This window comes from Myotis myotis, unplaced genomic scaffold (genome assembly GCF_014108235.1).
Source record: "Myotis myotis isolate mMyoMyo1 unplaced genomic scaffold, mMyoMyo1.p scaffold_m19_p_3, whole genome shotgun sequence".
In the NCBI taxonomy this organism is placed as follows: Eukaryota; Metazoa; Chordata; class Mammalia; order Chiroptera; family Vespertilionidae; genus Myotis; species Myotis myotis.
The window spans coordinates 162,297,671-162,322,180 of record NW_023416335.1 but is presented as its reverse complement, the minus strand read 5'-3'; the positions used below and the strand labels follow the sequence as shown (position 1 = coordinate 162,322,180).

Sequence of the window (24,510 nt, the reverse complement as noted above, 5' to 3'; positions counted from 1 at the left end):
GTGCGACCTACCACTGAGAGGTATGCGAGGCACTGAGTGGGGCCTGGCTGGGCGCCCAGTGAGCAGAGCTTTTGTTACTGGGCTGCGAGGCGGGGTGAGGAAATGCCACGGGGACAGCTCTCTGGAGGAGGCCAGCGGACGTGTCCTTGGAGCCCATGGCCTCCCCTGTGATTCTAGGATACTATTCTGGGGGGCCCTGCAACAAAGACACATACATGCTCATCCCAGACAGCCTTCCAGGCAGGTCCCGCGCCCCCAGCCCCAGGCCCCTGCGGCCCACTCCCGTCACCCAGCACTGACAGCCGCCACCGTGCTCCCTGGGTGAGCATGTGTCCACCCCCCACCCTGGAGACAGGGGCTCCCGCAGAAGGGACTGCAGGGTTGGCTGTCCTGACACATCCTGGGCTGCTAGCCAGGCGTGTGGGGACTCCTTGGGAACCCTCCCCTCACTCCTGTGTGGGCAGAAACCCCGTCTGTCTCCTGACCCCTGGCTCAGTGCCCAGCCCGTACAGGCTCAATAAATGTGTACAGAAAGGAACTGAATTCAGGCCCCACCAAGGTCCATGCTGCTCAGAGGGGCCTTTATCGTCTCCTTCCTCCTCTCAGGGCTGCTCTGGTTCTAGGGGCCGCAGATCTCAGTCATCCCAGGAAATCCCTGTTGAGTCAAGAGAAGGCAAGGGAGGACAGAGGCCAGGTGGGGAATCATTGGTTTGTGTCCCCTTTTCCCCAAACGGGGCATCTAGAGAGGATTCCCTCTTCTCCAGCAGTCATACATTCCAAACGGCTGAACACATCCACGCATCTCCACCACACCAACCACCAGGCCAGCCGTGCCCCTCCCCTCACCCCCCCTCCCCCGCCAGTCCCTCCCTCACCCCCATCTCTCAGGACCTTCGCCGGCCCTATCAGATGTCAGCCAGCTATGCTGAGAAACCCTGGCCAGGCTTCATGCAGATTTTCAGACCCGCTCGCTGCTCCCCTTTTTCATAGGGACCAAGCCTTTTCATGGATAAGGAAGATACTAAATCTGAAGGGAGGAGGCTTGGGGTTGGATGGACGGTGAAGCTTTGACCACAGTCACACAGGCAGTGTCACATGTAGACACACGGTCAGCCAGGGTCCCACAGGGACCATCAGGCTCCTGGCACAGAAGTACACACAGGCCCATTGGCCCATGAACTCATAGTCACAGCCAGAGAGGCCACACACACAAGCACCCCTAAACCCTCACACAGGTACACAGCACATAGACTCACTGACCAGGAAAAAAATAAAGACAGGGTCCCCCTCACCCCCCGCCCGCTGCCTGGGGCTCCTGGCCCAGCCCGTCCTTCTGTCCCCTCTGCTCCCCAACACTTTGCATTCCCCTAGTCATCCACTGCCCACATCACCTGTGCGACTTCCGTTGACATGTCAGAGTCTGTCTGACCACATGCAGCAGAAGTTAGGGGGCTGAGGGAGGGCCAGGCCTGCCCACAAGTCCTCCCTTTAGGCCTAGGTACCGTCTTTCGCTGTGAAAAGTCAGGTCCCTCTGAGGAAGAGGAGAAAGGTGAGCAGGTTGAAACCTAAACTGTTTTGTGGCGATTTACTGCAGAACAGCCTTGGACACTAGATCTGGCCCATCTCCTGCTCCCGGGCCAGGGATTTGCCTTCGGGGAATGAGGAACAGAGGCCTGTGGATGGGGGGCTCTGGAGACAAGAGACTGCTGTAGGCCCTCAGCACCGCGCCCTCTGGCGCTGGGAAGGGCAGAGCCTGGGCACGGATGCTGGCGGGTGGGAAGGGGGCAGGATTATGGCATTTCCCCTCAAGCTGGAAACAAAGGCAGATTCCTGTGTCCAGCTCCAACAAGCTGGTCCCACCCCTCGAGTGCCTGGAGCTAGAGGAAATCCCGCCGGCCTCTGGCCTCGCCCAGCCAGCTGCCCCTCGGTCAAAGGCTCTGCCTCCCAGCCAGGGCCAGGACCTGCCCTCAATCCTGGGAACCTCATCCTGTCCAAATACCAAGCCCTCCCCATTGGGAATAGTCCCCGTAGCCCCTCAGACTCTATCCCCAAGCTGCAAGGGTCTGCTCAGCACCACCCCAGAGCCTACCAGACCCCCACACCCTTGCCGGCCAACGCGGGCCACCCTCACCCCAGCAAACGCAGGCCCTGCTTTTCTTTAGTGGACAAAATCTGGGTGCCTCTAGGAACTGCTGTGCCATCCAAAGGGCTCATCAGGCCCTTCAGGCGTCCCACCATCCTGAGTGGAGATTGTGTGCCTCAGCTAATTGGCACATGTTCCTTTTTTTGCACAAAATTGCAGCTCTAGGGAAGGGTGGAGGGGCCACTATGCTTAATTAGGGAAGGGTCAAGGGATACCATGTGACCCTAATAGAACAGGAACTAAAGGGGTATTATTACAAAATAACAACATAACGATAAATAATTAGGAGGAAGAGAAACTAAATGACCTAAATTATGAAGTTTTAAAATCTATAAATAGCAGCAAGACAAATAGTACATGGTATCCCTTATATATGGAGTGTAAAAAAAGTCATACTCATAGAAATAGAGTTTTTAAAAATGGTTGCCACCCTAGATGGTTTGGCTCAGTGGATAGAGCGTTGGCCCAAGGACTGAAGAGTCCCAGGTTGATTCCAGTGGGCGGTATGTACCTCGGTTGCAGGTTTAATCCCCCGCCCTGGTGGGGGTGCATGCAGAAGGCAACCAATGGATGTATCTCTCTTACATCGATGCTTCTCTCTCTCTGTCTCTCCCCATCCCTTCCACTCTCTCTAAAAATCAATGGAAAAATATCCTCGGGTGAGGATTAACAAAACAAAAAAACAAACAAAAAAATGGTTGCCAGGAGCTGGGGGTGGATGAATGGAGGAACTAGGAAATGTTAAAAGGGTACAAACTTTCAGCTATAAGATGAATAAGATCTCAGAATCTAATGTAAAACATGGTGACTCACTGTATTGTATAACAAATTAGCTTAGAGAGTAGTACTTAAATGTTCACACACACACAAGCCATGGCCGCTGTGGTTCAGTGGTCAGAGGAATGGCCCAACCACCCAAGGGTCTCAGGTTCAATTCCTGATCAAGGGCACATACTTGGGTTGCAGGTTCACTCCCCAGCCCCAGTCGGGGAGCATGCAGGAGGCAATGGGTCAATGTGTCTCTCTCCTATGGATGTTTCTCTCTCTTTCTCTCTCTTCCCCCTCTTCCTCCTTCCCTCCCTCCTTCCCTCCCTTCCAATCTCTCTGAAAAACAACGGGAAAAATCCTCAGGTGAGGATTAACAATAACAATGTATACGTATATCAAGTCATTGAGATGTATACTTTAGATATCTTGCAATTTTATTTATCAATTATACTTCAACAAAGCTGAACAACATCTGGAGATGGCATTGTAAACATTACTTAGGTTATCGAGGTAAATGTCCGAGAAATGAATAGCTGAAACCTTGAGAACTTCATGTATTTATTTATTTTTACCCTGTGTTTATTAGGAATGCCTTGAATATTTTTTCAGAATGGCTGCTTCATACTTCAAAGTCCACTGTGGTAGTGACACACTCATTTGTATAACAAGGCCCTCAGGCAGCTTTTAGTAGGAGAGGCACCATTCAGCCCCCATTTCTGAGCAGGTAAGAAACAGAGGCCCCATCACACAGCCAGACCTCTGGCCTCCTGACTCTAGCTTCATGCTCTTTCTCCTGTCCCACAGCTGGGCCTCCCTCCCTCAAAACAAACCGAACATCCGTGTGGGTTTTCAGCTGGTAGAGGATGCTCCCAGGTGTTTTGTTTTTATTCTGAGAATTGGCAGAGGCGGTATCACCAGGCCTTCCTTACAGGTATGGGAGCTGATGTCCACACATCGCGCCTCCAGCTCCAAAGTGGCCTCTTCCCCTCCCTCTCCTCTCCCTCCTCTGGCCGGACCAGTGGGCTAGGGGAGAGTCAGAGCCTGGAGGCGAGGCGGCCTGTGGGGAGGGACATTCCAGAGGTCGCTGGACTTCAGGGAGGAGGCCGTCCTGGAGCAGCATTTCATCAGAGCCCAGGCTGCAGGCCAACCCACCCCGAGGCATTGTGTGGGCACCGTGTAATCTCAGACTCCTGCCCTGACATGCCAGCCCTTCCTCAAGAGGCCCCATCCTGAGATGAGTCATCCCAGGGCTCAGGGGTGGGCCAGGAGCGGACGAGCCCTGTAGGACATCCTGGAGGAGCCGGAGAGGAGCAGGAAGGTGACTGGGTGGCTCACCCGACCGGGCCCCTGTCTGCCAGCCTCTTCCTAAGGTGCTGGGCTGTCCACACGCTCCCCAAACCTTAGCGCCAGCCATACTGAGCTGTGGTGACAAGGCCTGAAGACCAGGTAGTTTCCCAAATCTTAGAGCCAAAGAAGATCATACAAGGCTGGGAAAGATCTTTGCAACTCTCCAGTGTAAATACCTCGGAGTTCAGAGGAAGAAACCGAGGCCCAGAGAGCTGGATCCAGGCCTGGAACGCAGGGCACCGTGGCGCCTCCTGCCCTGAGCTGCAGGAGACAGAGGGGCCCCTTCTTCCTCCAGGCAAAACGTAGCTGCATCCAGCCCACAAAGCTGGGGCTCCCCCCTCTGTGTGGAAGAGATGGAACACGGACTTCACAGGTATCTGCCTCCCTTCTCCTCCAAAGGAGACGCAGTTCTTCCTTCTCGGGTACCCTGTTCTCCTGTTCATGTCTCTCACATCTGAAACATCCCTAGGTTGTCTGACCTAAATCTCCCACTCTGCCATTTAAGGGAGGCACAGCCCAGCTCACCCTCTGCTAATTTCCTCCCCTGCTTTTCCTTCCTACTCATCCTGGTGCAGAACCCGCTACATAATCTGTGGGGCCCAGCACAAAATGAAAATGCCGAGCCCTTTGTTCAAACATATTATTAAGAATTTCAAGATGGCAGCAGCAGAGCATTAGATGGCATGGGGCGCCCTGCATCTGCAGAGGGTGAAAACCGTGGGGGTGGCCCTGCCCGGGTGGCAAAAGCGATACTTAAACTCAACACTCGTCGCTGGTCCTGAAAAATCAAGCTGTTCATTCCTCTGCCTTCGTGCCAGCTCCGGGGCACCGGCCTTCCATAGGTGAGAATCCGCTTGAGGTTTCACCCACACACCCTTCCCGGGAGCAGGCCTCTGCTTCACACTGCTGGGAAATCCTTCCGAGTATCTAAATTTACATCTCAGTCCTTCGGGCCTGTTTCCTCTTGTTCTGTCCTCGCTGATGATGGGGAACAGCTGGTCCTTCTGTGTAATTAATTCTTGTAGACTTGGACGCAGTCTGCAATTCCTTTTCCCTTTCCTCACTGGGCTCAGCCTCCACTGTTTTCTCCAGCTCTGTCCCTCCTGGGATGCCTGCCCCAGCCTCTCTGCGTGCTGTGGAAGCCATGAGTTTCACAAGAAGCTCCCAAGAGCATGAATCAGTGTCCAGAGGACTCATTGCCTGGGGGCCGAGGGGGTGGGGAGTGTAGACTCCAGCACTGATGAGCAGCCCATCCCCCATCCGGCCCTGTCTTCCTCCTCCAAAAGTGCCCACTTTTATCTATTTCATGGACCGTTTCCAGATAAAGTCCCCCACCCCCACTGACTCACATTGGCGACTCTCAGCTCCGGTCCACGGTGATGTTTCTGTTCTCAGGGTGTGTCTCAGAATGAACGCTTCCCTTGGGAAAGCCCGACTTCCATGTCCCAGGACAGAGATCCGTGGGCTGGGGCTGGGAGAGGTTTATCAGGAGCCATGGCAGGGCAGGGGAGAGAGTGGGTATGAAAGACGGCCGCGCGGCCACACGCTCATGTCTCCAGCTAATAGAGTGCCAAGTGGCCGCTATAATCTGAAAGAGCAGACACTGTAATCCTATAGTACTTCCTATTGGCTGCAGGACACCAGTCTGTCCTGACACTGAAATTTGGGTGTGCCTTGGTTCTGGAATTCACAGGCTCATGTTGTGAAGCAGCTGCGGGGGGGGGGGGGGGGGGGGGGGCGGGGGGGGGGGGGGGGGGGCAGCGTGGAGTGGGAGGGTTGCAGCAAAGGAAGTGAGGTCAGTCAACAATTGATGCTTTTAGCTATTATCTCCCCCAGCCTCCATTGCCGTCAAAGGGTGGGGGTCCCTTGCCCATCTTACAGAATCTCCATATTAGAGCAAGACACCTTAGAGGTCTGTTCCTGCTTTAAATCTTTGTTTTTGAGAGTATTACAGATGTCTCCCATTTTCCCCCATTGCTCTCCTCCACCCAGTTCCCACCCCACCACAGGCCTTCACCACACTATTGTCTATGTCCATTGATTATGCATATCTATATATATAAAACCCTAATATGCAAATAGACTGAATGGCAGAACAACCGAACAACCGGTCGCTATGATGTGTGCTGACCACCAGGGGGTGCCCACGGAACATGGTGGGTGTTGGTCGCGGTGGGATGGTGGAACAGGTGAGCGAGGGTGCCAGACCAAGGCGGGGCACCGATCGCTGTTATTGGGGCGAGCCTCTGATGGTTACTTAAAATTCTTTGCTCCTGTGTGCCGCGGTCCTGCCTGGTGCTCGCACCCACTGCCAGTGCTGGAACTGCCGCTCACACCGCTGCCGGTGCCCAGCGCTGGCCCCGATTGCTCAGCCCCATCAGCGGGTACAAGTGGTAGCTGCCAGCCCCGATCGCCCCTCAGAGCTTCTCCACCTCCCCGTGCTCCTGAGGGGCAATCAGGGCCAGCAGCCGCCTCTTGCACCCACTGCCAGCAATGGTCCCGCTCACACCCACTGCTGGTGCTGGAGCTGCCACTCACACCTGCTGCCGGCACCCGGCACCGGTCCTGATTGCTCTTCATTGTCAGTGGGTGCAAGTGGCGGCTGCTGGCCCCGATCACTCCTGAAGGCTTCTCCACCTCCCCCTGCTCCTGAGGGGTGATTGGGGAAGCAACTGCCGCTAACACCTGCTAACGGCCCCAGCCACACTTGCACCCGCTGCTGGCGCCAGCCCCAATTGCTCCTCGCCATCAGTGGGTATGAGTGGGGCTGGCACCGTCAGTGTGTGGGAGTGGCAGCAGTGAGAGCGGGGCTGCTGGCAGAGAGAGGGCTGGGGGCCATGAAGGGAGGGGCTGCACTGGGGCATGGAGGATGGGCTGAGACCCGCCCCTGTGCCCACCACAGCCTCGAGGCCCATAGTTCCTTTCAAGGTGCACAAATTGGTGCACTGGGCCCCTAGTCCTATATAATAAAAGTGTAATATGCAAATCGACTGAATGGCGGAATGACCAGTCGGTGGAGGACAGGGCTGGTGAGCAGGAGGCACCAGGCCAGCCAAGGCACATGCCAGCGGGCAGAGGGACGGGACAGCAATTGGGGAGTGGCAGCAACCAGCAGCGGTGGAGGGGTGATCGGGGGGACGGAGGGGGGCAGGCAGTGGTGGTGACCAGCAGTGGCGGAAAGGCGATCAGGGGGAAGGGGCAGGGCCAGCCACTCGCCAGCTGGCGCTGTCCCCTGATCAGCCTGCCCGGTCACCTCCTGCAGAGGATGCCATCAGTTGGACATCCTCTGAGAGCTCCAGGATTGTGAGAGGGTGCAGGCTGGGCTGAGGGACCCTGTCCTGAGTGCACAAATTTTCATGCACTGGGCCTCTAGTCTATATAATAAAAGCCCAGCAACCCTTAAGGCAGAATGACCAGAATGACTGGTTGCTATGATGCACACTGACCACCAGGGGGCAGATGCTCAATGCAGGAGCTGCCCCCTGATGGTCAGTGCACTCCCACAGCTGGAGCGCCGCTCAGCCAGAAGCCGGGCTCACAGCTGGCGGGCACAGCAGTGGTGGCGGGAGCCTCGCCTGCTTCTGTGGCAGTGCTAAGGAGCAGTGAGCCAAGCGGTAAGGAGTGAGCAGGTGGGCAGTTAGGAGTGAGTGGTTCTGGATTGCAAGAGGGCACAGGCTGGGCTGAGGAGGGTCCTCCCCCTGCCCCCACACAAATTTTGTGTATCGGGCCTCTAGTGTGCATATAAATCCTTTGGTTATTCTCTGCCCAACCTCCCACCCCCTTCCCTCTGAGATCCATCAGTCTGTGCCGTGTTTCCACGCCTCTGGACCTATTTTGTTCGGCAGTTTATTTTGTTCATTAGATTCCACATGTGACTGAGATCATGTGATACTTGTCTTTCTCTGACTGGCTTATTTCACTTAGCATAATACTCTGCAGGTCCCTCCATCTGTCTCAAAGGGTGAAAGATCCTTCTTTTTTACAGCTGCATAGTATTCCCTGGTGTAAATGTACCACGGCCTTTTTAATCCACTCATCTACTGATGGGCACTTGGGCTGTTTCCAGATCTTAGCTATTGTAAATAGTGCTGCTTTGAACATAGGGGTGTATATATTCTTTCTTATTGGTGTTTCCGTATTCTTAGGATACATTCCTAGAAGTGGGATCACTGGGTCAGTTTGATTTTTAATATTTTGAGGAAATTCCATACTATTTTCCATAGTGGCTGCACCAGTCTGCATTCCCACCAGCGTAGGGGTCTGCTCTTGCTTCTAATACCCATGTCTTTCTCCTTGGCTGAGACCAACCCCTCCTCAGCCTCTTTATTTATTCATGGAATTAAACACTTCCATTGAGGCCTACCCTATGTCAGACTCAGCCAGTCCTATGAGGCTGTGTGTGATGTCCACCTAACAGATGGGGACCTGGGCACCGGGAGGTGTCGGTGGCCTGAGCTTCTGTAACTAGGTGGATTCCCGGACTTCGGAGTCTGGGTGGGTAACCAAGAGGCTAGGAATCACCTTGTTCTCAGGGTGCCGGGGAGAAGGCACTCTGCTCCCTCCCAAAGCCTGGGCCCCCTTGTCCAGCAGTGTCCGGAGGAGGCTCTGGCCGCCGTGGCTAAAGCTCCCTTTGGTGGGTGGGGGGCTGCCTCACAGGGAGCCGTACCAAAAGTTTCTAGCCTCGCCCTCCACCCCTGAGGCCCACGGTGGCCAGAGGCGCCTTGGCCACTGGCTTCCCGGCCGCCAGCTGGAGGGGCTCAGGCTGTCCTCGCCGCCCCTCTGGGCCCGCTCTCCCCGCGCTGAGCAGAGGCTGCGGAAGCCGGGAGGGGACCAGGCGGGTGAAGGGACAGAGGGAGGAGGCTGAGGACTTGGACGAGTGGGGACTCCCCGAGGGCGGGAGCAGAGGGGGCCCACATCTTCGCACCCCCCGTGAGCCCACGCTCTGCCCTTGGACGGGGGTTGAAGGTGGGAAGGACAGGTCACGTCTCTCCCTAAGCCCGCCCCGCACGTCCTCCGCACGGTGACCCCTTCCATCCAAGATGCCCGGTCACCCCTCCGCGGCCCCGAGTGGCCGGGGGCGCCCCCACCGCACCCCACCCCGACCCCTGCTCAGACGGTGCCTCCCATGGAGCTCCAGCTCCTTTGGCTCCGGGCCGGACCCAGGCGACCCCTGCAGCCGAGTCCAAGGCCCGCCCCCTCGGGGAGGCGGATGTGGGAGGCTCGGGCGGGGGCGCGGCCGCGATCCTGGAGCTGGGGGGCCGGGAGGGGGGCGCAGGGGGGCTGCCCCGGGTCTGGAGCCGCGCGGGGGAGGCCCGGGCCCTGCGGCCCCAGGAGGGGCGAGCGGGCGGCCCGTCGGCGCGCTGGGCAATAGGAAACGGTTTATTAGGAGGGAGTGGTGGGGCCGGGGCCAAGCAGGAAGACGCTGGAATAAGAAACATTCTCGCTCCGGCCCCTTTCCCAGTCCCGGAGGCCGCCGCGCCAGCAGCGCCGAGCGAGCCCCTCCCGGCCCAGGGCCCAGCCTCGTCGGGGCCGCGCCCAGACCCCCGCCCGCCGTCCGGGGTCCGCGGTGCCGCCGCGGCCGCAGCCCCGCACCCGCCAGCGCCCGCCGGGCAGGCCCGCAGGTGAGAAGAGGTCGGCGGGCGGGGCCGGGGGGGGGGGGGCGGCCTGAGCCACCCGAGTGGCCCTTCCTTGGGGCAGTGCCCCTCGGTGAGGTCGCCGCAGGGTCAGCCCAGCTCGTGGGGGCACAGCTGTCCTGAGACGGGGAGGGGCGGACTGAACCCGGCGGGGACTCGACTCAGACGCGGCTCCCTGGCCGGTCCTGGGGTCTCTGCTCTCCGGTTGTAACCCACGTGAAAGGGCAGGAGTGCTTCACCCACGGAGAACGGGTCCCATGTCCCTGCTGGCAGCTGGCCGACCTGGGAGACAGGGTCCAGGTCAAACGCCTTGAGCCGGCCCAGCCCTTGCGGCTCCTGCTAAGGATCTGAGGCTGTGACTCCAGCCCCCGCGCCTAGCCTCTAACCCTGCGTGGTCAGGTCGCCCCTTGCCGTGGCCTTCCTGCAGCCCGCAGGCCAGAGGGATCGCAGGCGCCCTGCAGGAGCAACCCCAGGTTTCCAGTCCGCCCTGGAGGCCAGTGCAGTTGAAGGCGCCCCTCTTTTCTTCTCTGAGGTCAGGGCCAAGGTGGGAAGTAGCTGTCACCCTCTGTGTTTATGGGCAGCTGCTGGCTGCATCAGGTCTGTCCTTTCTAACCCCTCCTTGCCCCATTTGTCCTAGGACCTGCCCTTCCATCTCATTGGGGGGTTAAAGGGAGCTGCCACCTATTGAGTGCTTACTGTGCAGACGTGTATTTCTCGTGTAATCCTCGCCACAGCGTAGCAGAAGGGTTATTATACCCGTCCTACAGCCGGCAACAGCTTGTCCCAAGCTCCAGGGATGGTGCACATGGATGGCTGGGCTTTGCTAACATGTGTTAAGTGCCTGCTATGTCCCACTTACTCCTCTGCTAACTAATGTTACTACATGATACCTATGAAATGGGCACTATTATTCTTCTCATTTTACGCAGGGAAGCCTAAACCTCAGAAAGTTTAAATAACTTGTTCCAAATCTCATAGCTCCACGTGGCAGAGACAGGATTTGAATTCAAGTTTACATGAGCCAGAGCCAGATCCTGGGTGCTCCTCTGCACAGGCGTGGTGCTGTATCGCACTGCTGTTCAGGGTTCGTGAAGTGATGCAGAGAAAGTGCTTTGTGTCTGGCAAGGGGCAGCTGGTCGGGCAGCCTGGTGGGAGCAGCTCAGTCCGGCCTCTCCTGTTTGGGTCCGACCTGCGGGTGGGCGGAGTGAGGCGCCTCCTTGCTGTGCTGAGCCAGTGCGTCTGACCCGGGCAGTTTCTATCAATCCCTCAGGTGTTTTGGGGAGCAGAGATTGGCACCCACCTTCCCAGCACCCCCTACTCTGGTTCTCCCACCTGTGACTAAGCCTTCAGCTAACATGATTTCTATCTCCACATCTAAACAAAGCCACACCGGGTACCTGGTGGTGACAGCAGTGGACAATCTGTTAATGTTGGTGAGACCCACTCACTCTTTTTCCTCCTTGGTGGGGCTCACCCAACACCAAACAGTTGGAGGAATAAAGTGACCAAAGAAGGATTTATGATCAGTAATGTATGTGGATCAAGACACACGTGGTGATTACGGGCAACAAATTTAATACCCCCGAGCCTCAGTTTCCCCCATTGGGATGTTGTGTGGGTTAAATGAGGTCAACCGTTAAAGTTCAGTCCATAGCACGTAAGTCATACTCGGAGAAGGTTAACTCTTATTACTAAGGACTTCATAGTGGTAAGTTAATGTTTGATATTAGTTTAGCATTTGTGATTTCTGGCCAATAACAGTGATGCTACTGTCAGCAGGAGATCTTTCGTGAAGTTTTGCTTAGAAACGAAAGGATACCGTCAGTCCCCAGGAGTCCATTTGTGCTAGAGTCAGGTTGCAGGACGAATCACACGGGGTCAGCTCTGAGTTTGGAATGGCCAGCACCCTCCTGTACTTAACCTTACACTGGGCACAGGTAGAAATCGGACAGTCACAATTTTACTCCCCGACACTCCCAGCTGAGAGCAGAGGCGGGTCTCCCTGTACCGTTCCTGGGCCTGGGAGACTTGAGGAGGATTGGATGTCAGTAGCAAAGCCCTGGACCCGCCCCCTCCACAGTGTTTCCAAGACCTTGACTTTCATGCTTAGCCTGTGTTTCTTTCTTCTCCCGTAAAGGGGGCGGTCCCTGGACGGGAGTGAGAGTCCTGTCCTCTGCACCCCACTCCCGCTCACCATCAGGTCCTATGAAATGAAAGCATGACATCTCATGTGGTGTAGGACATTATGGTACCCACTGATTCGAATTCCCTGGGGAACTTTTTAAATTGCATGTTTCTTGCCCTGATGGGGTGGCTCAGGTGGTTGGAGCATCATCCCGTACACCAAAAAGGTTGTGAGTTTGATTTCCGGTCAGGGCACATTCCTAGGTTGCATATGTGGTTGGGGCGCATATGGTAGGCAGCTGATCAATGTTTCTCTCCCCCCCCCCCTCCCCCTAATAAATAAAAATATCCTGGGGTGAGGATAAAAAAAAAAAAAAAAAAAAAAAAAAAAGCATGTTTCTTGCAGATCCCAGATTCTGACCAAATCAGGATCTGGAGTGGGGGTGAGACCAAAGAATGTACATTTCTAACCAAGCCCTTCAGGTGATTCTGATGCCGAATAAAGTAGGTGAGAGGGTGCCCTGGGGCATGGTCAGAAAAGTGGAGTATGGGTAAAGGATCCTAGGAGGATGCCAGAGTTATCCTCATTGTTTTCCACTTTTTCCTTCCTGCCCCATACCCTTTCCTTAGCTACTTTCTGGGCAAGCCAAGGCTACTGCCAAGGATGGCTTCCGGCCTCTACCCCAGTGGACAAATTCAGCTTGTCTGGGGCTCCCTCTCAGCCTCCAGTCCCACTGCGGAGTGCCTGCTGGAGTCCTCACTGCCTGCCAGGAGGGGCAGGAGGCAGGAGGTCAGGCAGAGGCTGGGGACACAGCTGCGGCAGCCCAGGGCTCCATTTCCTCCCCCAGCTCTGGGCCTCTGGGGCAGAGGAAGCCCAGGCAGGAAGGCAGAGCTGCCACCAGCAGAGAGGCATACAAAGCTCCCCCTGCCCCCAGCCATCCTGCCCCAGAGCCTTAGCATCTTGTATCTTCACCTGGCACCATTCTTAGGCCATGGCCTTCTGAGCCTCTGTGGCCATAGTCAGCCTCACCCTATCTGGGGATCCAGTCCACAGGCAAACCCCTGCTTATTTGCCACCTTTCAGAAAGTCCTTCTTACTGTCTGACCTCAGTCCTTCTTGCTGCGGCCCCGGCCCTTATCTTCTTGTTCTGAACCTTTAAGAAATGAAGAAGGGGGTAACTTTGAAGCAATAGTTGGTTTGGGACCAGGTTTGGGGACTGTCATAGACCAGAATTATTCCCCTTAACCTTCTCCATCCAACTTCTGGAAAAGGTCAACCGTAGCCAGCCGTGGAAGGTCAAACATTCCGTGTCTACGTGTGTTTCACTTCCCTCCCCACATTGCTGGCCCTGCCCCCACCCTTTCCAGGACAGCAGGGGGAGGAGGGGCCCGGGATGGCGCAGAGCGGGCCTCTGACACTCTGGCTGCAGTGGGCTCCGTTCACCTCGTGAGCCAGCCCTGTGGGAGCTTGGTGTGGTGGCCACAGCCCTGAGGGCCCGCACACGGGCTGCCACCTGGATTGGGAGACAGAGAGGAAAGAGCACTGGACTGGGAGTCTGGACACTGGGGTTGTGCTCCTGGTCCCGCCACTGAATCCTGTCTGGACTTGGACAAGTCTCTTCCCCTATCTGAGCCTTCATCCTGTCATCTCTAACAGAGCTGGGCTTTGTGAGTCACTAGGTGTCCCCTCGGATTCGGATTCGGTCACAGGGCTGTTCCAGCCGCTGGTGGCTTCCCCAGACCCTGTGCCACTCCGGCCTGCCCTGGGAATGTGTCCTGACCTCCATGCTGTGCGTGACTCCTGCCTGTTCTATCCAGACCCCAATCTAAACAATCTTGATTCCTGTTCCCAGCTTGGCGGGACTCTGAATGGCAGGAAGTGAAGACAGGAGCCTGTTTATGTTTGAGGCAGCCAGGGCTGGGGAGGGGGGGGCACTGGGAAATGGGTGGGCAGGGGGGAGGCTGGAAGGGGATGGGCAAGAGGCAGAGGATAGAAGGGGGTGCTACTGAAGAGATGGTCCTTCACCCCAGCCCTGAGCCCTCTGTGCCCTCCAGTTGTAGCTCAGCATCAGGGTTATGGGGCTGGGAGTCTCCCCAAGCTCTCAGTCACTTAAACATGGCTCCCCACCCTTTACCCCTAACAGGATGGTTTCCATGGGGAAGTGAACCAGGACTTCCCCTGCAGGCCCCACCCCAAAGCCAGGCGCAGTGGAGTCGGGAGGAGCCCTGCCTGCCTCCCCCCCCCCCCCAAAACACTCCCAGTGATTTCCTCTGGGTGGGAGGGACCCACAGTCAGTGGCTGAAAACACTGAGGGGATCACATTTCACAGGTCTTACTGCACCCCCTCTCCTGCGCCTCTCTCCAGGACCATGAGCTTGGACCCCACCAGGGGATGCCTTCTGATGCTACTGATGGCTTTGAACCTGACCCAGGGTGAGTCCTGTAGGGAACAGGGGCCTGAATGGAGAAAGGGGCTCAGCTCTTGCTGGGGCTGTTTGAGGAGTTGGGGAGAAGGGACTTTGGAGCTTGGCTGGAGGGCAGGAGACAGGCTACCCCAACCCTCTTCTGCTCTAGCTGAGGGGTGCAGAGAGTGGGGGGCGGGGTGCAGAGAGTGGGGATGTTGGCAGGAAGGGCCTGGAAGAGTCCTCAGGGTTGGGGGTGGGGGCCAGGGCTGGGCCTGGAACTGGGGAGGAGGTGTTGGGGTCAGGGAAGGGATGGAGGCCTGCTTCTCATCGTCTCAGCTGCCCCATGGAGGGAAGGATAATCTGAGGGTGGAACTCAGGGACCAAGGCCCCAAGGGGTTTGTCTGAAAGGTCAGAGGGGAGAGAGCAGTGGGTGTTGGGCTCAGCCTGGGGAACTGGGCTCAGAGTGACTGAGCTTCTGCTGTGTCTCCCAGGTGACCCTGTGAAGCCCTCTCGGGGTTCACTGTTGACCTGCACGTGTAAGGGCCCACGATGCAGGGCGCCTACCTGCCAGGGGACCTGGTGCACTGTAGTGCTGGTGCGGGAGGAGGGCAGCCACCCCCAGGAACATCGCGGCTGTGGGAACTTGCACCCAGAACTCTGCTGGGCACGCCCCACTGATGTCGTCAACCACTACTGCTGCTACAGCTCCCTCTGCAACCACAACGTGTCCCTGGAGCTGGAGGGTATGTCTGCTGCCTCAGCACCACCTACCCCACCTCTCAGACCCTGCCCTCTCACCCTGCTTTCCTCTCGTGCCTGCCCGGAGGGTGGGGGGGCAGGACCCAGGGACCTAATGGCAGCGGCAAGCCGCGGGAGGGGAAATGCCCCGATGGCAGCGGGTCTCAGTGTCCTCTCTCTGGCAGCCTACCCAACCCCGGAGCAGCCGCAAGGAGACAGCCCGCTGCCTCTGATCCTGGGCCCTGTGCTGGCCTTGCTGGTCCTGGTGGTGCTGGGTGCCCTGGGCCTGTGGCATGTCCGGCGGAGGCAGGAGAAACATCAGCGCCTGCACAGCGAGCTGGGCGAATCCAGACTCATCCTGAAGGCATCCGAGCAGGGGGACAGCATGTTGGGGGTATGAGCATGGGGAACATGGGGCACGGGGGGAGCAGGGGGAGGAATAGGCAGAAGCCACAGAATCGGAGGGATGCAGAATGGCAGGTAGCCAAGAAGGGCACAATCACAGACACTCAGATGCCAGTGGGTGGGGAGCTGGGTGAGGGAGGAACATGCAGCCACAGTAGCAGGGGCCAGGTGGGGAGAGAGAAGGGGGCTGGGTGAGGGACAGCTCTCAGTGGCCTCTTTGTACCTTCAGGACTTCCTGGACAGTGACTGCACAACGGGCAGTGGCTCGGGGCTCCCCTTCCTGGTGCAGAGGACGGTGGCACGGCAGGTCGCCCTGGTGGAGTGTGTGGGTGAGCAGTGGGTGAGCCTGGGGGATGGGGACCAAGGGCTCCCATGAGCTTGGAGGGGTAGGAGAGCTCTTGGCTTCTGGAGTCACAGACGGGTCCAGGCCTGGCTCAGATGGGAATTCTGCTGGGCACAGAGTCAGTGGAGACCGGTCAGGGCTAGGTCCTTCTGCAGAAGCCAGTAGGGAACAAGGGGCAGGTGGGGGTGGCCTGCGAGTGGGGTGGGGGTCGGGATTAGGTTAAGCATGAGTGTCAGGGGTTCTGCAGATGGGTCAGTGCAGCTGGCGACCACTGTGCCCAGGGGCTTGTGTGACCTGCTCTCCCCTCCACCCCCTGCCATTGCATCAGGAAAGGGCCGCTATGGCGAGGTGTGGCGAGGCCTGTGGCACGGTGAGAGTGTGGCGGTCAAGATATTCTCCTCGAGGGATGAACAGTCCTGGTTCCGGGAGACTGAGATCTACAACACAGTGTTGCTCAGACACGACAACATCCTAGGCAAGCCGGGTAGGGGTGGGGGTGGGGGTGGGGGAACTATGCCAGGCCCCGGCTTTCGTCCCCTGCACTCAAGGCTGGAGTCCCCAGCCTCTGGTCACTGACCCCACCCTGAAGGACTCCCAGCCCGGCCTCAGCCCCAACCAACCTCTGACTCCGGCTTCCTCTCTGCCCAAAGCCAGAGCAGCCACCACCCCAGCCCCTGTTTGCCCTGACTCAGTCCATCCTGTGCCTCCAGCCCTGACCCTGGCCAGTCCAGACTCCCTCATCTCTAAACCCTTGGCTGAGCCACCTGACCCTCTGCCCATAGGCTTTATAGCCTCGGACATGACTTCCCGCAACTCGAGCACGCAGCTGTGGCTCATCACGCACTACCACGAGCATGGTTCGCTCTACGACTTTCTGCAGAGGCAGACGCTGGAGCCCCGCCTGGCCCTGAGGCTGGCCGTGTCCGCGGCCTGCGGCCTGGCGCACCTGCACGTGGAGATCTTCGGCACTCAGGGCAAACCGGCCATCGCCCACCGAGACCTCAAGAGCCGCAACGTGCTAGTCAAGAGCAACCTGCAGTGCTGCATCGCAGACCTGGGTGAGCTGCGGAGGGTGGGGACTAAGGTGGGCCTTTCCAAGGGGCGGGGCAGGGAAGGGGCGGCCCCTTCGCAGGCCCAGGCCGTGCGTGCGCTGTCCACTTGGCTCCACCGTCGCCTAGGTGTCTGTGTGCGTGCCTGGCGACCACGGCGATTCTGGTTGGCGCTTTAAAACTTAAAGAGATGCTGGCTGTCTCGATTCCCCTCCGCAAGAGCCCCACAGGTTGCCTAACATTCTTTTGAAGCGTAAACTCCTTCCACCCTCCCCCCCCCCCCCCACCCCGGGCCCAGGAGTTGGGAGAAAGGATCAGGGAGCAGGAACCGGGTTATCCTCCGGGCTTCACTGACCACATCGCTCCTACTCATGGGCCTTGGGGTCCTGCTCTGTGAAATGGGCGTAACAATGCCTGCCTTGCCCACTCACATCTCGCTGGGTTCTTGGGCACCCAGAGAGCGCTACACAAGTAAACGAAAGGGAGCCAGTTGTTCTCCAGCCCCCCTCAGAGCAGGTCTCCGTTTGCCTGCAGCCCCACCCTGCCCCCGGACCGCAGCCTCTGGGGCCACCCTGTCTGTGGGCTGGGGTGAGCAGCAGAAGTGACAGCCCTGGTACCCACAGGCCTGGCTGTGATGCACTCGCAGGGCAGCGATTATCTGGACATCGGCAACAACCCGCGAGTGGGCACCAAGCGGTACATGGCCCCCGAGGTGCTGGATGAGCAGATCCGCACCGATTGCTTCGAGTCCTACAAGTGGACGGACATCTGGGCCTTTGGCCTGGTGCTGTGGGAGATCACCCGCCGGACCATCGTCAATGGTGAGGGCCCACCCTGCACAGGGGGGCGGGGGGGTGCAAGTGGAGAGACAGGCAGGAGATGGGAGCTTCCTGGCTTGGCTGGTGCCTGTGGCCTGAGGGGCTTGGGGCCACACTGCCTGTATTCCGTTCATTGCTACTCACCAGCTGGTTCAGCTGAGCAACCTTTTAAGGTTCATCTGAGTCTGTGAGTCTGTGATTCTGGCTGTGAAATCTTGGGTAAGTGATAATAACAGGAATATTAATAGCAGCTAACATTTATTGAGCTTAAATATGTGCCAGATGCCATGTGATATACATGTATTGTCTTATTTAATCGTCCCTGTTTGGGGCATAGAAAGGGAGTGGACTGACTATTCTTGGGGGGGAAAGGGGTGTGGGGAATGCGGGAAGAGACTGGACAAAAATCTTGCACCTATGAATGAGGACAGGGGGGTGGGTGAAGATGGAGGGTGGGAGGGGAACCGGATAGAGGGGAGCTATGGGGGGGAAAAAGAGGAACAACTGTAATAATCTGAACAATAAAGATTTAATTTAAAAAGAATCGTCCCTGTTGGCAGAAAGCTGGTATCGCTTCAGTAGTTAAGAGCGTGGGTTGGGAATCAGACCGCCTAGGTTCAATTCCTGATTTTGCCACTGACCATCATCATGTTACTTAACCTCTCTGTGCTCAGTTTCCTCATTTGTAAAGTGAGAATAAAAATAGTTTCCAATTGTTGAGATAATTCAAATAAAGTATTTAGGACAGATCTGGAGCTCAGTAAATATTAGTAGCAATTATTGTTGTCATAATGAATCCCTGACACAGTATCATCCCCATTTTACAGATGAGGGGACTGAGGCACAGGATTACAGCTGGTTAGATGCAGCACCAGGGTCTGAAACCAGGCACTCTGGCTCTAGGGCCAGTGTTGTTTATCACTGTGCTACTTAAACCTCTCTGGTCCTTGGTTTCCTTGACCACAAAACATGCGAGATACATTAGTGTCTGCACTGCCTGCTTATTGCTTCCTCTTGTTACTATAAGTGCCACAGGGGCCTCAGAGTTAGAGTGACTTGGAGCAGGCAGAGGGACCTCATCCCTGCTGGCCCCATACCGTGGGCAGCCCTGTGGCCAGTGCCTTCCCAGCCTGGGGTGCATGGAGGATGGGTGATGTCTGGACTGGGTGGAGAGGCTGGTCAGTCTTTGTGGAGGCTGCCCATGGGGAGGGGCTGCCAGGAGTCCTGACAGCTTGGAGACAAACCTCAAGATATGACTGGAGCTCTGTTCCTTGGGGAGAGGGACATTCTCATTTCCTGAGCATCTGTGAGGGGCCAGCTCCATGCCCGGCTTCGTTTGCTCTCAGCAGTCACCGCTGGGTGGAGGCTGAGGTCTAACCAGTCCCTCTGGGAGACTCAAGGGGCTCAGGTTCCTGCCCCTTCAGCCATGAGCTTTTAGAGTCAGCTCTAGGGGCTGGGGTTAGGGAAGGGGGTACCTTGGCGGAGCTGAGGCCCCTTGGACCAGGCTGCCGGCGAGAAAGGAAGGCTGGACCAGCCAGGGCCGAGGGGAGGCTGACTGCAGGCTCCTGGGCGAGGGAATCAGCCCCACACAGATTCGTGGCGCATTATAAACACTGTAATCTGGTGTCAGCCCCGGCACTGATTAAAGGCCCATTAGACACGCTCAGGCCTCTGTGCAGCACTGATTAGGGCGCGAGCGGCTCGGGGGCTGGCCTGGAAGCCCGCCATGGGGAGAACAGCTGGCGCAGGCTCTCCAGGGCTGTGGCTGTGGCTGTGTGGCCCTGGTCCACGGCTGGCCTGGGAAGCAGGGTGGGGCGTGGGGCACTTTTTCCGAGCCTGGCCTCTCCTGCCTGGGCCGTCTGCAGCTCCGCAGGCATCATGTTCAGAAAGCTCCTGCTAAGGACTATGCACTTGGTATAGGAGGTGCTGGCTGAGGGGGTGCCATCCCTGAGAAGGGTGGGTGCTATTTGGACTTGGGTAAAAATTCCTTTCTTTTAAGAGAGACGTTTTCTCCCCCTTCTCCTGGTTCCACACCCTCACCCAACAATCAACCAGCTACCTTCCCTTTAGTGTAGCATGGAGGTCAAGAGCATGGCCTTTGGTTAGATTTTCCGGGCTTAAGTCCTAACTCTCACTTATTACCTATGCATTTAGATAAGCTCCTTAACCACTCTGGCCTTAATTTCATGGCTTATAGAGGGGGGCTCCCATAGCATTGCGTACTTCCTAGCGTTACTGTGAGAATTTAATGCAATGCAGTTAGGACGGTAAACATGGGAATTATGGCATCTGTGATAGTTGGGACCTGGGAGCAGAGCCCGGGCCTGGGTAGGAAGCAGCTATGGAAAGGCTGGAACAAGGTCTGGCCTCGGGATCCAATGAGAGGAGTTGAAGTCTGGGCTCTGCCATTACTAGCTGTGTAACCTTGGCCTCCACTTCTCCGAGCATTACTTTTTTCATCTGTAACACACAGGTAATAACAGTACCCACTGCATACGATTATTGTAAAGACAGGATAATGCATATAAAGTATTTATAGCACAATGCCTGGCACATGGTAAGTGCAACATAAATGGTAGTAGTAATTATTATTAGACATATATTTATAACATTATAGTGTCCCTCTAAAGGGTACCATGGTCAGACAACTGGTATTTTGGCCCCTGGACAGAGGGAGGGCAAGGCTCTCCTCTAGGTAGTATTGGGCCTTCTTGGGGTCCCGAGTGATTGCCCTGTCCCCCCCTTACCCCCGGTTCCCAGGCATTGTGGAGGACTATAAGCCACCCTTCTATGACGTGGTGCCCAATGATCCCAGCTTTGAGGACATGAAGAAGGTGGTGTGTGTTGACCAGCAGACCCCCACCATCCATAACAGGCTGGCTGCAGATCCGGTGAGGCCTGGCGGGGCTGGGATGGCGTGGGGTGGGGAGGTGGCGGCTCACAGCTGGAATTTCTGGGCCCAGGAACTTGTGTCTGAGGCCTCGGCTTCCCCGGGATAGATTCTAGGGGGCAGATCCCAGGGTCCTCCCTGGCCACACCCTCCCATCTCTCTGGCCCGCGCACTCCAGAGGGACTCTAGTTATTCTGGGATTTTCAGAACCTTCACCTTGCTGGGGAAATCAGAGTTTCTCTGCTACATTTCTTACTATGAAGTTTTTGTTGTTTGTTTTCATCTGTCTCAAAATACTTCCCATACTTTTGTAATACACATACTCACTTGTATATAATCATATATAGGCACGCACAGACTTCTACTTAAATATTCACTCACAGATACATACACGTGCAAGTATGTGCCAGAATGCTGACCCTGTGAAGACAAAGAGCACGTCTCCTTTGTAACCCTTATCTCCCCATTACCTATGACAGTGCCTGGCCCACAGCTGGTGCTCAGTGAATGTTTATTGAAAGAATGAATAAATGTACACACATACATACATGTATGTATACATAGACACATGTACATTTTTATACAACATACATATCCACAAAAGGCCACACATGCATTCAGATGTACACACGCATACAATCCCTCTTAAGGACCAGCTTGAGGGGGTTAAATCTGAGCTTCCTGGGTGGGTTCCTCCCTGGACATGTGCATTTTGGGGGCAGTGCTCACCACCCATTCTTCCAGTGTTCACTGGGCCCAGCCAGGGTTTGTGGGGCTGGGAGACACAGCCCTCAGCACTGGGGTCTGATGGGGGTGCGGGAGCCCCGAGACTGACATATCTCCCCTTTCTTGGGTCTCGGTGGCAGTAGAGGGTGGGGAAAGGTGCTCCACAGACCCTACTCACCAAGGGGGACTGAGTGCTGCTGAAGATGAGTTACATCTCCGTCCTGCCTGCCTTTCTCCATTCTCATCCCATTCTTCCTCTTCCATTTTTCATCTTACTCATCTTACTCTTTTCATCCCTGCCTGGATCCCTCCATCCTCCCGTCTTTCCTTCCGCCTCCTTCTCACACTCTCATGGCCCCTCTTCTCGTCCTTTGTCTCCTGCTTGTGTCTCCCCATTATGGGGCCATTCTCCTCGCCTCCTCCTTTCCATCTTCCCTGACCCATGTCTCTGCTTCTCTCCCCTGCCTTTCTCTCCCTCCCCCCAGGTCCTCTCAGGGGTGGCTCAGATGATTCGGGAGTGCTGGTATCCCAACCCCTCCGCCCGCCTCACTGCTCTGCGGATCAAGAAGACACTACAGAAACTCTGCAACAGCTTCGAGAAGTCCAAAGTGATCGACTAGCCACAGGCTGACACTTGACTCTCCTCAGCCTGCAGTGTGTGTGTGGGGGTGGGCGGTAAATGGTGGTCTGTCTGGGTGGAGGTAGTGTGTGTGTGCTGGAGAGGGGGTGCCCCTCTAGGGGCAGCTGTGCCTGCCCAGCTCTGCCCCCAACCCATCCAGCCAAAAATACAGCTGGGCTGAAACCCGATCTCCCCACTGTCTGGCCTGCTCCGAGCAGCAGGCTCCCTGACGCCTGGCTCTGTCCCCACCTCCATGCCCTGGGTGCACTCCCTACCACCCAGGACAGAGTGCAAAGGAGGCCCCAGTGCCAGGATGGCCAAGCCAGGGAATCCCAGTCTCTTGGGCCCAGAGCCTGGTCCTGCACTTTACTCCCTGCCCTCGGTCAACCCCGCTGCCCTACCGGAGCTGCCACGGGGCACAGGGCCCCGCCCAGCCTTCAGTAGACACCCTGCCCTGCCAGGCCCTCGCCTCTGGCCAAGCCCCAGACACCCAGGACCCATGAGTTTGTATCTCAGCTCCATGATACCATGGGCCTCTGTCTCCTGGACAAGACCCCTGCTAGCTGCCTACCAGCTACCTGAGAGAGCTGGGGCCCATCCTGGGCCCCTCCTCTACCCCATCCTAGCTGACCTATTGGGGAATTAAAACCAAGGAGCCCTGCTGTGGGTGTGGCAGTGTCATAGGCCATTGGAGAAGTGGCAGGTCAGGTGGGTAAGGCCCAGGAATTTCAGAATAACTGAGAGGACACAGAGGCCAATCATGGGTGGGAAGGGCCCAGCTGGGAGCCGGAGACCCAGGCTCTGGTCCTGGATGCTTGCTGAGTGACAAGAATGAGCCTTCACTGTCCCAGCACCTGGTTCTTCATCTAAGCCAGCCTTAGCCCCCTCTGTGGCTTTGCCTTCTCTACCCAGAGCTGAGAGGGGTGAGGCTGGCTTCCGGCAGGGCCTCCAAGGCTCAGGAGAAATCTGACTCCAGCCAATAAGCCTCTAGCACCCAGGTTCCTGCTCCCCACTGCTCCTTGGCCCAGGCCCACACCCTGGGCCACGCCCCAGAAAGTGTGTGCCTAGAAAGAACCTGATGGTTGTAGAGAAACACAGGGAAACTTTGGCGTTTGGAAGTCAAGGGTGTATGTCCCTGCACTGAGGAGGTTACCCTAGGCAGGTGGATGGGCTAGGGGGTTGGGGGGGTGGGGGTGGGGCTCATGCTAGGGACAAGGACAGCCCCAAATTTGGGAAGACCTGAGCTCACAGCCCCCAGCCCTTGGGAAACAGCCTCCTGATGTAAATGACCCAGTGCAACCTCCCAGGCCAGCCCCTTCCACCATCACCCAGGGCACTTTCCCAGGCCTGCTCCCAGCATTGTGCAAGGTCCTGGGGGAGAACGAGGAAGTGAAACTGGGCGAAAACAGAAAGCTAGATGGACCTGCTGGGTTCCCAGATCATCACGGGACAGCTTGCTTCGTGTCTCCTCATCGCTGGAACCCATCCAGCCCGGGAATCAGTCCTGCCCTGAAAGGTTCTCTCTCATGAATTTAGGGGCCAAAAGGCGCCTTTGGAGACTCCACAGCCAGAAACTGAAGGCAGCAGCTCCTCACAGCCTAGAAAATCCCTAAGAGGAGAAGGTCTGAGGCAGGAGGTGGAGTGACAGGGGGAGGGTTGAGAAAAGGGGGCCAGGCAGGGAAGTGGGCACTGGTGAGCTGTCTGCATAATGCTTCTGCCCGAGGGCGGGAAGGTGGGCCAGGTCAAAATTAGTCTCTGACCTGGAGATACTGTTTGTGAGAGCACTTAGCTGGTGCTTAGCACATAGTAGGTCCTCAATAAAACCGTGGTTGAATCCTGAGCTCCAGTGAGTCTTCCTAGGCCAGTGCTTCTGCAGGGGCCGCCTCAGCGGGAACCGGAGGGGATGGGGAGGGAGAAGGCCCGAGGGTATCCTGCCGGGACTTAGCCCTTAATTGGCAGCTCATAATTCGCTCAGGCACCCCACGCCCGCCCCACCTCCCTCCCCCCTCCCCCACCCCACCCGTGCAGGGCCCCAAATTTCTGTTCAGACGCTGGGCTCGGTTCAGGCTGCTGGCGGCGCCGGCCACACCGCCCTCTGCTGGCCTCAGGGCTGCCCAGCGGCCGCCGCCCTCCCGCCCCAGCACGGATCCGGATCGGCGGGCTTTTCCCGGGGATCTCCTCGCCCCGCCCCGGCGCCGGCGGGGGTGAGCTCCCGGTGCTACTGTTGTGCAGGTACTGTCCCCTAAAAACCACACCTCGAAGCAGCTTTCCGCGTCCTCACTCAGAGGCGGCTTGGACCTGCCTGCCTGAATTCTCTGTTTTCAATTCCCTCTTCAAATGGGGTCTCCACCTTGCCTGGAATGTACAGAAAGGGCACCCCAATTCTCTTTACCACGGAGGTCCTCCCCTACTCCCTGAACGCCCCCCCCCCCCCCGCCTCCCCCAGTGGGCTTCGTGCTTGGAGCATGTGTATGTGGAGGCCAAACAACATACAGTGCGTA

The 24,510-nt window shown here is 57.1% G+C and overlaps 1 protein-coding gene across 4 annotated transcripts; it reads left to right on the top strand.

The window, feature by feature from the left end:
- The first annotated feature begins 4,186 nt into the window (after positions 1 to 4,186).
- On the top strand, positions 4,187 to 23,849 carry ACVRL1 (activin A receptor like type 1). Of its 4 annotated transcripts, none has more exons than XM_036299444.1 (10): positions 4,187 to 4,631; positions 14,382 to 14,449; positions 14,913 to 15,164; positions 15,345 to 15,553; positions 15,794 to 15,893; positions 16,236 to 16,382; positions 16,690 to 16,965; positions 17,580 to 17,777; positions 20,535 to 20,665; positions 21,876 to 23,849. In XM_036299444.1, exons 1-10 carry the CDS (start codon positions 4,612 to 4,614, stop codon positions 22,008 to 22,010), a joined length of 1,536 nt encoding a protein of 511 aa, XP_036155337.1. In that variant the 5' UTR covers positions 4,187 to 4,611; the 3' UTR covers positions 22,011 to 23,849. The 4 variants fall into 4 exon arrangements, with proteins under 4 accessions (XP_036155337.1, XP_036155336.1, XP_036155339.1 ...); XM_036299443.1 differs by having other exon boundaries at positions 14,346 to 14,449; XM_036299446.1 differs by lacking the exon at positions 4,187 to 4,631 and adding an exon at positions 9,528 to 9,879.
- Positions 23,850 to 24,510: the final 661 nt, after the last annotated feature.

Coding starts and splice junctions, on each gene's coding strand:
- ACVRL1 (XM_036299443.1), top strand. CDS start 4,612: ATGGAACACGGACTTCACAG. Junction 15,894..16,235: donor CGCCCTGGTGGAGTGTGTGG/GTGAGCAGTGGG, acceptor CCATTGCATCAG/GAAAGGGCCGCTATGGCGAG. Junction 16,383..16,689: donor CAGACACGACAACATCCTAG/GCAAGCCGGGTA, acceptor CTCTGCCCATAG/GCTTTATAGCCTCGGACATG.